The sequence below is a fragment of the Pteronotus mesoamericanus genome, unplaced genomic scaffold, assembly GCF_021234165.1.
Source record: "Pteronotus mesoamericanus isolate MK-2021 breed Mesoamerican mustached bat unplaced genomic scaffold, CSHL_Meso_final contig_29, whole genome shotgun sequence".
Taxonomy (NCBI): Eukaryota; Metazoa; Chordata; class Mammalia; order Chiroptera; family Mormoopidae; genus Pteronotus; species Pteronotus mesoamericanus.
Genome location: NW_026555123.1, coordinates 6,507,834 through 6,519,941, shown reverse-complemented (window position 1 = coordinate 6,519,941; position 12,108 = coordinate 6,507,834). Strand labels below are relative to the sequence as shown.

Genomic DNA, 12,108 nt, shown 5'->3' with positions numbered 1-12,108 from the left:
CATTACAAGCTCTAAGAGCGCTGCATTACTTTCCTTCCTAGTGTTCATTTATGTTTCCAGTTATGCATTTGTTTGTGCGATTTTTTGGTATTTCATCTAGACTGTAGGCATTATGTGTCTTTTTCACCATTGAGTCTTCAGTCCTTGTCACAGTGCCTAACAATTACTAGGCCCTCAATAAATATTTGCTGAATAAAAGTGGATGGCTTTATGCACGTACGAGTTCTGTCCAGAAGGTACCCAGCCGTGTACTGTGAAAAAGGCATTTATTGAAGAAGATACAAGACATAAGGAACACTGTACATGGGTCAATGACACCTCTGTCCCCTTCAAAGTAGGCACCATGGGACCTCACCCAGTTCTCCCAATCACTATTAGCTGCCCTGTCATATTTTCTGGAGTCTCATTGGTCATCTCAAATCTCTTCCTTTTCACAAGTGACTTTAGTTTTGGGAAAAGCCGGAAGTCGCAGGGCACCAACTCTGGGCTGTAGCGGGGCTGGGCCACCCGGGGGATTTGATGTTTCACCAAAACATTCTGCATAAGACGTGACGCATGAGCGGGCACGTTGTCCTGATGAAGGTGCCAGGCACCAGCTGCCCACGGCTGCGGCCTCCTGTGTTGTCCGAATAGTTTCCATGGAGAGATGTTCAAGCTTAACTCAAAATTTGATGAAGGTTCGTTGCTCTACTCGCTCAGTCATTTTCAATGCGACAGCCACACAGTGCACGCGCTCACTTAATGGCATCTACCGCCCCCACTGACTAGGACAGCGAAGTTGTCACCTTTCACACATTCACCTTCCAGGCCACTCTCCATGGCTGCCAGGTCACATCGATGTCGCACAAACTGTTCCTGTTGTATTACCAATGGCTGGACTCCGTGCAGGCAGGCTTGTGCGTATGCGTGCCGGTGTGAATGGGCGGATGCATGGGTGGACGGAGACATGAGGGAGGAGACCCGGACATGCATAGGTCATTTGGGACTGCTAGTCTTGAAGAAGGCTTCGTAAATGACCTGGGATTTAATCTCTCAACCCACACATTGAAATATACCACTTTATTACAGCTTTAGTTTTTTCTGCTAAGTGCAGTCACGGAGACGCTTCCCAAGTTAAGCCTCACTGCTTCTGTTCCAGCACGTGTGGATAAAGAAGGTGTCCCTATGTTAAGCAATACAGTGAATTAAAGGAGGAAGTGAAAATCATTCTCAAATGAACGGAGTCCCACTTCCTGCCCGGGTTCCCTTTAATGCTATGTATCCTTGTACTATGAGATCTTTCGTTAGAGAGGACTTTTTCCTGAAAGGCAAAATTAGGCCATATGCACCTTTGGCACAGACCTGCAGGATGCGGTAGAAAGAGTGCAAATGAGCGACTACATTTTGATTTAGGGCTAAGGAACGGATTCGGCTTTCTGTTTGTTTGGCAGAATATCTGAAACCACAACAGGACTCAGGCAGCTGCTCCCCTCGCTCCACACCCAACGCTCTCAGCCCTCGTCCCGTCCGCGCCGGGTCGCAGCGGGGCGTCCCTGCCGCCCAGCCCTGCCGGCTCCCAGGAGGAGCCCCCGGTCGACGGACCGCCCCAGGCCCCCGCCTGGGCACCTCTTCGCCCCTCCCTGCCCCAGGTCCTCTCTTCACCACGCGCTCTTCCTGTCCTCCTCCACATTTTTGCTCTACGATTTAATTAGTTGATCTGGCAAATTAAAAAGTGATCATTGCTTCGTTTTTGCTTTTCCATCCTCTGGTTTTAGGAGACACCCCCTTCACTGCAGCGTCAGGGGCTTCCTTGCTCCACGAGGCACAACGTTCTTCCGGATCTCACCCAGGAACCACGACTGAACGCAGCCCTGCCGCCTCCCCAACCCCCGGCCCCCCGCAGGAAGGTTGTGCTTGGACAGCCTGCTCTGACACTTCAAAGCACCTGCGCAGACAAGTGAACGCTGGTTAACCACGGGCTTCCTCCCGAGCCCGAGCCCGAGCCCGAGCGCCGTGTGAATGCCCGGCCGCGCCCAGCGCAGCAGGCAGGGGCTCCCTCCAGGGTCGGTGTCACTCTGCCTCCCAAGACCGCGCTCTGGTGCCGCGGGCGCCGCCCACGCCCCTCCACCCGCCCGCCAGCGAGGCCCTGTATCATCGGACCCGGGCCCTCGGAGACCCCGCCTCCTGCTGTCCTTCGTCTGCATCCAAGGGGCGCTTATCTCCTTTGGCTCTTGCGCACGCCCTGTGCTCTGGGCCCCACGCACGCCGTCCCTCTTTTTGGGACACCGTTCCCTCGGCTCATGCCCGTTGGCTCCTGGCTGCCCCTCGGTCCCCCTGTGGGCGTCCCTTCTGCCGGGAGCTTCCCTCGTGCCCAGCGCGGCTCATTTTCCATTCCCACAGGTGCTTCTCTAACGTGATTGCCACACGCTGTGGCTTAACCTGCGTCAGTCCCCTGAACGGAGAGACAAGGCCTGTTCTGGGCCCTCCGTGTACCCACCCCTGCGAGGGCCACGTCACAGGCCCTGGTCCACCTGAGACTGAAATCACCTGACCCCACCAGGGCGATCAAGCCTCTCATTATAAATGTCGAGACCTCGGTGCTGTGCACCCTCCTGTCCATCCCGCTGTGAGTGCCTCCCCGAAGGAGCCTTCGTCCCAGCTGCGTCTGCGGTCTCCCCACCGGCCATGGGGTACCCCTTCCTTCCAAGGGGACAAATCTGAAAATCCCAGGTCTGGGTATTTCTCGTTATACAGTCTAGTAAACTTGGATTTTTAGGTCCCACTCAATAGCTGTCCTGGGAAGGTTTAAAAACAAACACCAACAACAATGCGTAAGGAGGTTCAGGAAGTAGCGCCACCAAGCCATTGACCTGCAGTTGCAGGGGAGCCTGCAGCCCCAGAGCCCAGCAGGTCTGGCGCCTCCCGGCTGCTGCACGTGGCGCTGCATTTCAGGGCCCGTCCCTCCGTGGCACCAGCTTCATCTGGGGTGACCCGGACCTGGCCCTGAGCCGGCAGTGGGGCCCCGCCTGAGCCTCAAGTGCCTGAAGGACATCCCACGGGGATCGGCAACAGACAGTGAGCTGTGCGAGTCAGAGGCTCCAGAAAGCTCACCTGTACATGTGCGGGTCGCTGGGAGAAAGGGCGCGAGGGGGAGTCGGGGACCGCCCCCCTCCCCCGCCTCCGCACGGCTGCACAAGGCAGGGAGGTGGAGCGAGAGCATCCATGCTGCAGAGCCGCCGCCGGCAAGGGCGGGACAGCCACTCGGGCTGCCCCTCGGCGATGTAAGAACCAGCCGTCCACCACGGCTGAGAAGGGCAAGCAGGCAAAGGCGCGGAGACAGGCGCCTCTCCCTGCTTGGCTTCTGTCCCCTCCGCCCCCACACAGAGCCCCGGGGCTCAGGCAGGGTGGCGTGAAGGTGGCCAAGGGGACGTGTGGCACTACACTGATACAAAAATCTTGATATATCCTTGCATATTGGTGATGTCCAAGATAATACATGTAACTCTTCCCACCATGTTAGTTTCCTAAAGAGTTCAGCAATTTCACCAAATTGTTGGTCTTCAAGGAAAGAAAAACATTAATTTGATCAGCCAAGATAATTGAGCATATCCTATAAGCAGTGTTTGCCGATCACGTGGTATTGGGGTGGGGGGTAAAGCAGAAAACGTGCTGCTCTCGTGAGCAGAGAGAACAGACTGCGAGTCTCACACACACACACACACACACACCCCCCGTCCTGGAAACTGAGGCAAGGTGAAAGGTCGGAGGGCCACGGTAGGGGCGGCCTCGGCTTTTGATCGGAGAGTTAAATGACAAGAGTCCCCAAGGTGTGCGTCTGGGAGCAGAGCCCTCCAGGCTGAGAGGGTGCCGGGCCCCCACGTCAAGGCAGGCTGGGGGGTGGGCGGTAAGTGGTGCACACGCGTCCCGGACGAGCGCAGCAGGCGCCTCGGAGTAGCCCCCAGGGGCCAGCGGTCTGCATTTGGCCAGGTTGCTGCCTCCACTCTTCACAGCCGCTCTCCTTCCTCGCAGTGACGGGGGAGGGGCAGAAGGAAGAATGGAAACTGTTACTCGGTTTCCTTTTCCTGTGCACACTCCTGCCTCCGTCCTCTCCTGCCCCACCCCCTCCGCTCCCCTTCCCTCCTGTTCCCCCCGAGCCCATCTCCCCGCCTCTACTGCCCTGCACACCTCAAATTTCCATCTCCTATTTGCATCCTTTATTACAATGTCTCTCTACCTTCTTAAAGGCTGAAAAGTAAAAATTATCCTTGAGAGATAAAGGTAATAGAGTCTGTCTACATCTGTGGAGAGCAGCAGTTTGTATTTGCGTTATGTTATAGCAGAAGTAACCGCATGTGCCGCAACTAAGAGGAAGGATATGGGGGGGCAGGGAGAGAAGGATGTGTCGCGTGTGGCTTTGCTACGTGCTCACAGACATGCAGTCCGTGCCCCCCGCCCCCGGGCCTCGGACGCAGCTGACCTCCCGCTATGAGGCCCCCCGGGAGCCTTGACCCTGCTTTCAGCCTGCGCCTGAAATGCCTTACTTCAATCTGCCTTATATTCCAACATATAGGCAATAATAATGTCCCCAAAAGGTGACCAATCGCCACAGTGCATCAAGTGGCAATCGCTTAAACCGCTGAAAACCTCGTGTAAATGAACAGCCTCCCCATCTCTGCTCAGACCAGATGCTTCCAGCTGCTTCTCCTGCGCTCGCCCCTCTGGTCACCTCTGTGGGGACGCCTGGCCCCCCCTTCTGCTGTCCTGCCCTGGTCCCCGCTCAATGCAACCGATTCCCGGGGCCCAACCGGGACGGGCCCCGTCTGGCCATCTCAGCGCCCGTGACCAGGCACTGAGGAGGCCTGGGCCTTGGTTATCGTGGCAAAGGCGCCTCATCTGGGACGTTAATGTGGCCGTCTGTCCGGGACCCATGCGGAGGCTGAGGGCATCTGCGCCCATGAGGAGGCGCGGAAGAGCTGTCTCACCTTCGTGAGGTTCCATCTTGCCCTTTCCAGTCATTTTCCAACCCAGTATCTCTTTTAAAAACGCGGATGTCGTCCCGCGGCTCCTCTGCTGGAACGCTTCCCTGGGTCCCAGCCGCGCCCACCGTGGGGTCTCGGCCGCGCCCCCAGATGCAGTGGGAGAGGCCCGCGTCTTCCCCGGCCCCTTCGTCAGCCCCTCCCAAGGCTCCGGCCAGGCCGCCTTCGCCAGGCCCCCGGGCAACACGTTTCCCGCGCCCCGGCCTCTCCCCACAAGCGGCCCCTGCCCCCGACCATCGGCGCAGACGGGGTGACTCGCTTCCTCCTCAGGCCTCGGTCGGGGCGCCCTCCTTCGCCCATCCTCCCCGCCCAGGGCCGTTGCTCTCCAAAACACAAAACTTTTTTTTTCCTTAAAGCACCATCTATACATTTTTTATTTATTTTGGGTCCACCTGGGGAAATAGGAACCGTATCCGTTTGTTTTAACAGGCAGAATTGAATGTAGAAAATGAGCCAAACGGTAGGGGCAACCTGCAAAGACGACAACCGGAGACTGAGGCGCCACAGAGACCGGAACCGCGGGACGCAGCCGGGTGCCGGGGGCTGGGACCCAGGGCTTGGGGGCGCGCATCCGTGAAGACCCGGCCCCCGACGCACGGTCTGGGTGCTGCCTGGCCGGGGGCGAGGGGCCGGCCAGGGAGGGTGGACGGAACTTGAAACCGCAAAGAGCGGTGATGCTGGGCAAATTGCAGGGCCACAGCACCGGCCTTGGAGGACAGGGCACAAAAACAAGCCCCCAGAAGCTCTGCCCAGGGCCCCTACTGCCCAGCCCCCGCAGGGGCCACCGTCGGGGGCGCCCCTGCTGCGCAGAGCCCCAGCCTGAGCACTGCGGGGTTGGAGATGAGACGCCAGAGCTTAGGAGCTGGCACAGCGCTTATTTTTTGTTTGTTTATTTTCTTTCTTTCCCATGCACCGCACAGGAAACAGCAGAAAGACGTATGCAATACATATTCCTTGGATGGAGGCATTTATTAGATTTTTTCAAAGCTACTTAGCAAAATGGACAGGTCGCTTCTTGTCAATCGAACAGGACAGACGCCTCGTGCGGTGACCCAGGCATTGGGGCGGAGGTGTGCGTGTGAGGCAGCTCCTTGCCATTTGGTAGGGAAGTTAAAACGTTCTCATGATACGTATTTAAATAGTGAAATGCCATAGCAAACATCCACGTGTTTAAATGCTCAAAAAGTGGAACAGGCAGCAGAATCTACAAGCGATCAGGAAAGAGGAAGATGAGGAAAGACGAAGGCCGAGCGGCCTGGGCTGTCAGACAACCTGCAGAAGGAGCAGTTCCGCAATGATGCCGACGAAGGTGGAGACGAAGAAGCCAATCATCGGAAAAGCAAGTGGGAACCCACTATGAAAGTCCACGAATTCTGCAGCTAGAATTATGCATGTTACGTCTTTTGCAAAAGAAGATTTTGGGTGAAGGATTGCAGTGGCCACTGAATGTGTTCTCTGAAAACATGTCCGGCAGCTGCGTGGAGAACTGCGGAGCGTGTGCACGCACCCAGGGTCGCAGAGACGGGTCTGGGGACGCGACGAGCCCCGGAGCCAGGGAACAACGGTGCAGAGGGGAGAGAGAGGCACCGTGAGTGGGCGGCTCAGTGCAGCACAACCGTGCGCACGGGGGGCCAGGCGGGTGGGGGCGGGGAGGCTCCATCCCCAGCAGCCATGCGGATGCAACATCGCCGGGCTCCATCCAGAGGACCTGGCCCTGGCGTCCGTACCATGAGAGTCCCCACGAGCGTCCTCTGGTATTTCAACCTGGTGTTTAGAAGGTAAACCTAGTCCGGGACAATGTAGATGTCTTCCTCTTGAGGGGTTTCAGGAGAAAGGGGCTTCTGGACGTTGCAATAGTGAGACCATGCCTCGTTTCCGTAGACAGGCTCCTCCAAGCGGGGCGGCTGCATGTTCTCGTACAGCCCCTTCCTGCCTTCCTCTGCCAGGGCTGGGCCCACTTCCCAGTTCTCGTAGTCATTGCACAGGTCAGGGTCGCTGGCTGCAGGCCTGTGGGCTTGGGTCCGAGCCGGCACCTTGTACCTTGAGCCGCCACCCTGGCGGCGCAGGGAGAGCGTTTTGGAGTAGTCTCTGCCCCCACGGCCGCCCCTCTGCAGAAACCTGGGGAAGGCAAACTGCCTTGTGTCCCGGCATTTCCGGTACCACGCACACCCGACTCCGCAGGCCAGCAGCAGCAGCAGCAGCAGAAGGGAGAGCCCTACAGAGGTGGCCACAGAGCTGTCCCCGCAGCTCCTGAGCATCTCCGCGCAGACCGTGTCGTTGGCTGGGCCGGTGTAGTTCCTGAAGAATGCGCAGGCACAGCCCAACGGGCTCACTGGCTGAGCGGGCGAGGATTCCGAAGGCTCACCCTTGCACTTCTCTTCCAGGTCTGAACGGACGTCTTGGGGCAAAGAGCTGACACAGCGGGAGGAGAGCCTGAGGGGACGAGGCCCGGAAAGGCGGCTGGCATTGTCGCCTTTTCCTTCTTTGTAAATGCCAGGGAGTGTCTTAGTCCACTCTGCTTCTTTTGCTGAATTGTAAAATGAAGCAGAAATGAATGGAGGATAATAGCAGGACAGAAAGCTCCAGAAAAGGAAGATGGAATGATCTGCCATCAAGAAACCTGCTATAAATTAAAAATATATTAATTGCATATTTATTACATTAGCATAATAAAAACCTGCTCTTTTCTACCAAGACATTAACCACCAGTGTTCAGTCGGCTTCAGTGCATGGCCCACGACTAGTTTTGGGATGACAGAGGTTTGAAAGGACCTGTCCCTGCCCAGGTGTGAGTGGTTTTATCACCTTAAAAATGTTCACATGAAGGACAATGCTTTGAACACAACCAGAGGAAAGGACGAGACTGCTCCTGTACAAGCGTCTCCATGACTACCCTGCTCTGCGCAGCTCCTCTGGGGCTCAGGAACATGCCTTCCAGGTAGCCCCTCCTTCCTCAGGGTGCACGCCAGCCAGCGCGTCTGCTCCGCAGCTGACACCCGAGCCCCCAGCTGGGCCCCCCAGCTGGGTGAATGGTGGGCAGAGGCCGGGCCTGCGCATCTTCCTGCTCCCAGAAAGGAGCAAACCCTCGTGCGTGGAAAAGCGGTCGGCATTCGGGGATGAATAACTAAACAAACAAATGCCTCCAAATCTTAGCACAGAATTGCTTAAGTTGATCATTTAAAACTCAAGGTATGTCTTCTAAACTGTATAGTTTATACTTAAAAGAAGAAAAGAGTTTTGTGACATAAAACAAAATACCTTTGAAAGCCTCCCTATCAAAACTTCCAGCCAGCACCTTTCATTCAATTAAGATAATTTTAGAGTTTTCTTCAATGTCTTAAAATGGCAAAGCATTAGGGAACCAGAAAACATTCAAATAGACTGAATGTTCTATTTTGATTTTATCAACAACATATTGCTGCCTGTTTTCTGCTTACACACAGAAACAGCTACCTCCAATAGTTGGTTTTTGTTAGTTTTTTTGATATGACTGACATATAACAAACATTGTGTAAGTTTAATGTGCTACATGATTTGATATATGCATATATTCTGAAATGATTGCTACCTTAGGGATAGTTAACATTCATTACCTTACATAGTTACAATTTTTTTCTTGTGATGAGAAATTTTAAGATCTACTCTTAGTAACTTTCAAATATGCAACATTGTTAACAATATTGTGAACGGCGCTTGTGAAATGACCGTCACTGGTTGAATGTCATCACTGGTGATATCTAGGTAAGAGCTCACTCTGGGTCACCTCCTGACCTCCTGTGCGTGGGTGGCCTCATGCTGTCCCATGGCTCCCGCGTGGAGTAGATGCCATTGCAGTCCCCACCCCCTTAACGATGAGAAAAGACAAGATTAAAAAGGTTCAGGAACTTCTTTAACAACTAAGATGATACTGAATCAAGATTTAAAGATTACGACTTGCCCCAGATATTATGTTCACCCCAATTTCTGTCAAGGGCTGGCAAGCGCAGGGGTCACTGACTTGGGCGGCTTGTCCATCTCTGAGGTCCCAGGGGGCTGGGGATCTCATCTGCTTTATCTTTATGCCGCCAGCACCAGCACTAGGCACGAGTGGCTGGTTAATTACATGTTTGCTAATGAATGAGCAACCTGCCTCACGGTGACAATAGCAAGGATAGACGGGGAGGGGGGAGCCCACAAAGCGGGGCCCTGCTGCCAGGGAGCAGCCATGTCTGAGAGGCTTGTCCAAATTGTTTGTGGTTAGACTACATCAATGTGCAAACTGTCAAGTTGGCACTGCAGGTGAAATACCAAATTAAATATGAGACGCAGTTAATTTATAAAACTTATCCGGTAAAACAGCAGGGACAGGTCTCTCAGCTCGAGATGTGTTTTCCCGTCTCTGTACAGCCAGACACAAGGCCTGTGTTCAAGGACAGAGGTCTGGCAATGACTGTGACTGGTTGGGACGCATTTCCTTCCTGAGCAGGAGAACCCGTCATATCTGATGTGTTTTATGTATAAATACGTATTTAAGTAATTATTGGCCAGCATATTTGAACTAAATTTCAAATTGATTGAAATTTATCAACTTTTTCCAAGGTGCCAGGCCAGCATCTGACGCGGGCAGGGCTGGCCGCTACCCCTGAAGAGGAGGGGTAAACCGCTCCCTCAGTGTCCCGGGGGAGAACTTGCTTTACCGTCTATGTTGTTCTATGTGGAATAGACATTCCAGTCCATCCACAGCATTAAAGTTGTTTATCAAAGAGCTGTTCAGTTAAAGAGAAGAAGACTTTTTACAAGGAAATAAATGCAGCCTATCATTCCTTCAAACTAGCTTTGTAGGAAAAACTCTGCAATACCTGAACAAAGACCTAGTTTTTAACAAAAAACAGATGTTAAACAAAAGCCATTCAAATATAGCTCAAAACCTAAATAAGCTTCACTTCTCCCAATCTGGAACAAGACTTTTTGGTTTTGTTTTGGAAAATAGTTCCAACAGGTTACCTAACAGTTATTCGTTTGTCTTAAAATTACAAACTGTTGATAAATTTCTGGAATCTTCAAAGTTGGATTCTGCCCTTCTGTTTGCAACCAAGGCACAAGGCATGAGCCTGCACTGTGAGCACACGCCCTGTAAAGAACTGTTAACACCGCCCTGTTTGTAAATTGCTCCCGCCACCTCTTCCTAAGGCCACCAAAAAACTGTGATAAGATAAAGAAAATCACTGATTATTAAACGTGAACCTGCTTCTTAAAGTTTCCACCCGCCACGCGAGCCCCCGTCTCGCTCACCTGGGCGTGGTGTGCCGAGGGGGCTCCTCCGGTCCTGGGCCGCGCTCTGAACCTGCTTCGGTTTGGAGCCTGTTCCTCTTTTCACGTTGGCCACTTTCGTCCTTCTCGCCTCCTCCTTTCAGGTTATTTCGCACTTGCAAAACTTCCTGGCTTTAGAGGAAGTTATCAGATGCAGCAGAACTAAGACAACGGACATGAGCATTTGAAAGATAAAGTCCAGTGCTTCACCTTCACCAAGAAATAATTCTCACTCTACCGGAGAAGGATGCATGAGGCCTGGACAGTTGTTGCATTTGAGCAACCTTTGCAGCCCTCCCTTTGGAATCAACCTGCCATTCCACTTGCTCGTCAGTTTTTAAAAAGGAAGGCCTTTGAATGCAGCAGCGCACAGGCCTTGCGTCCATTCCCTTGGGGGCCTGACGGCTGGACAGTCCCCGTTGCAAACGCTGTGCCCCGGTGCCCGGGTCAGCCCGCACTTGTCAAGCCAGCGACCCAACGGGGATTCAGAAAATGTTCTGAATATTCTCTGAAATTGATGCTAAGAAGCTCCCAAAGCACATTGTCGGTCGCACTCTCCCTCCGGGATTTTCTCTAGGCCTCTCCTTGGGGAAGTGTGTGAAACGCCCCCGACTGAAGGCCTGCCACGCCGCGCGCACTGCTGGCGAGGCGGGCGTCGGCGGCGCGCAGGCAAGGCGGAGCCAGGGCCTTCCACCCGCTGCGCACTGTCCCTCCATAAATCCCGGCCACGGCCCGTGGACAGGCCCGCCGGCTGTCCCCGCGTCAAGGCCGCAGCCGGGCCCGCGGCGGCCTGCGCCCCTCCGGCACCCGTGGGCCCAACCGCAGCCCTTGGGCTGCCTCGCGAGGGCGGGGGACACGCTTCCACCCGGAAACCCTCTTTCCAGCATCTCTCGGACACAACCGCGCGGAAGACAGAAATGGGAGCCGGCGGACTAGGCAAGTGAGAGGAGGGACATCTCGCGGATGCACAGCAGGCGAGCGCAGGACTCGCGTGGCGCGCCGCGTGCAGCCGCTGCGCGGGTCTGGGCGGTGGTGCTGGCCCGGGTTTCCCCGGAAAATTAGGGCCGTTCCGGAGCCCTTTTTGCTTTAGATTTTCTACAGATAAACAAAGTGGACGAATAGTGCCTGGCTCGTTTCTCTAGATGGACATTTTTTTAGGTAACAGAATCATTCTCTGAGTTCATAGAACAAATGCTAGGTATTTCCAAAGCAGAGCGATTGCATGGTGACCGGGTGCGGCTCGGGGTTCCGACCTGAGGCCGGCATCTCCCCGGTTTCCTGCCGGGGCGCGGGGGCCCGACGCTGCCGCGTCTTCTGCGTCGGACTCCTCGCCGCGGCCGCCGCCCGGGCTCTCGGTCCCGCGTTCTCTGCGGTGGCGGTGGCAGAGCCCAGGAGGTGCTTTTTCCTCTGCAGTGATTTGAACAGTTTGTATCCAGATAACCCTCCCTCTCCTATTCGTGGACGAACAACCCCTTTATTTCATTGAGATTTAAATTATTAGCAACTTCTTCTGTGTCTGTTGCTATGTTTAACAATTTTTTTCAGATACTAGAAACGAGTCTCAGGGACAAATATCTGTGTACAGGGCCAACTGGAAGCATCGTCCTCGTTGTTCTCGAAGGCGCCCCAGACTCCGTGCCGGTGATGACGGGCGCGGTGGAAACTGAGGCTCAGGCCCTGGGACAGGGGGCGCGCGGGGCCGCCGGCGAGCTCGCCAGCGCCGGTTGTTTGTGGGATGAGCCGGAGTCGAACGGACTGAGTCGCTGGGCCAAGGAGATAGGACATTTCAAGGCGAGGAAACGGA

General features: G+C 54.7%; 1 protein-coding gene across 1 annotated transcript; it reads right to left on the bottom strand.

The window, feature by feature from the left end:
- Positions 1-6,799: 6,799 nt before the first annotated feature.
- On the bottom strand, positions 6,800-7,291 carry GAPT (GRB2 binding adaptor protein, transmembrane). The gene has a single exon (XM_054575301.1). The coding sequence runs from the start codon at positions 7,271-7,273 to the stop codon at positions 6,800-6,802; it is 474 nt and encodes a 157-aa protein (XP_054431276.1). The 5' UTR covers positions 7,274-7,291.
- Between the last annotated feature and the right edge of the window lie 4,817 nt (positions 7,292-12,108).

What these genes read in the sequence shown, in the direction of transcription:
- GAPT (XM_054575301.1), bottom strand. Translation starts at nt 7,273, where the DNA reads ATGCTCAGGAGCTGCGGGGACAGCTCTGTGGCCACCTCTGTAGGGCTC.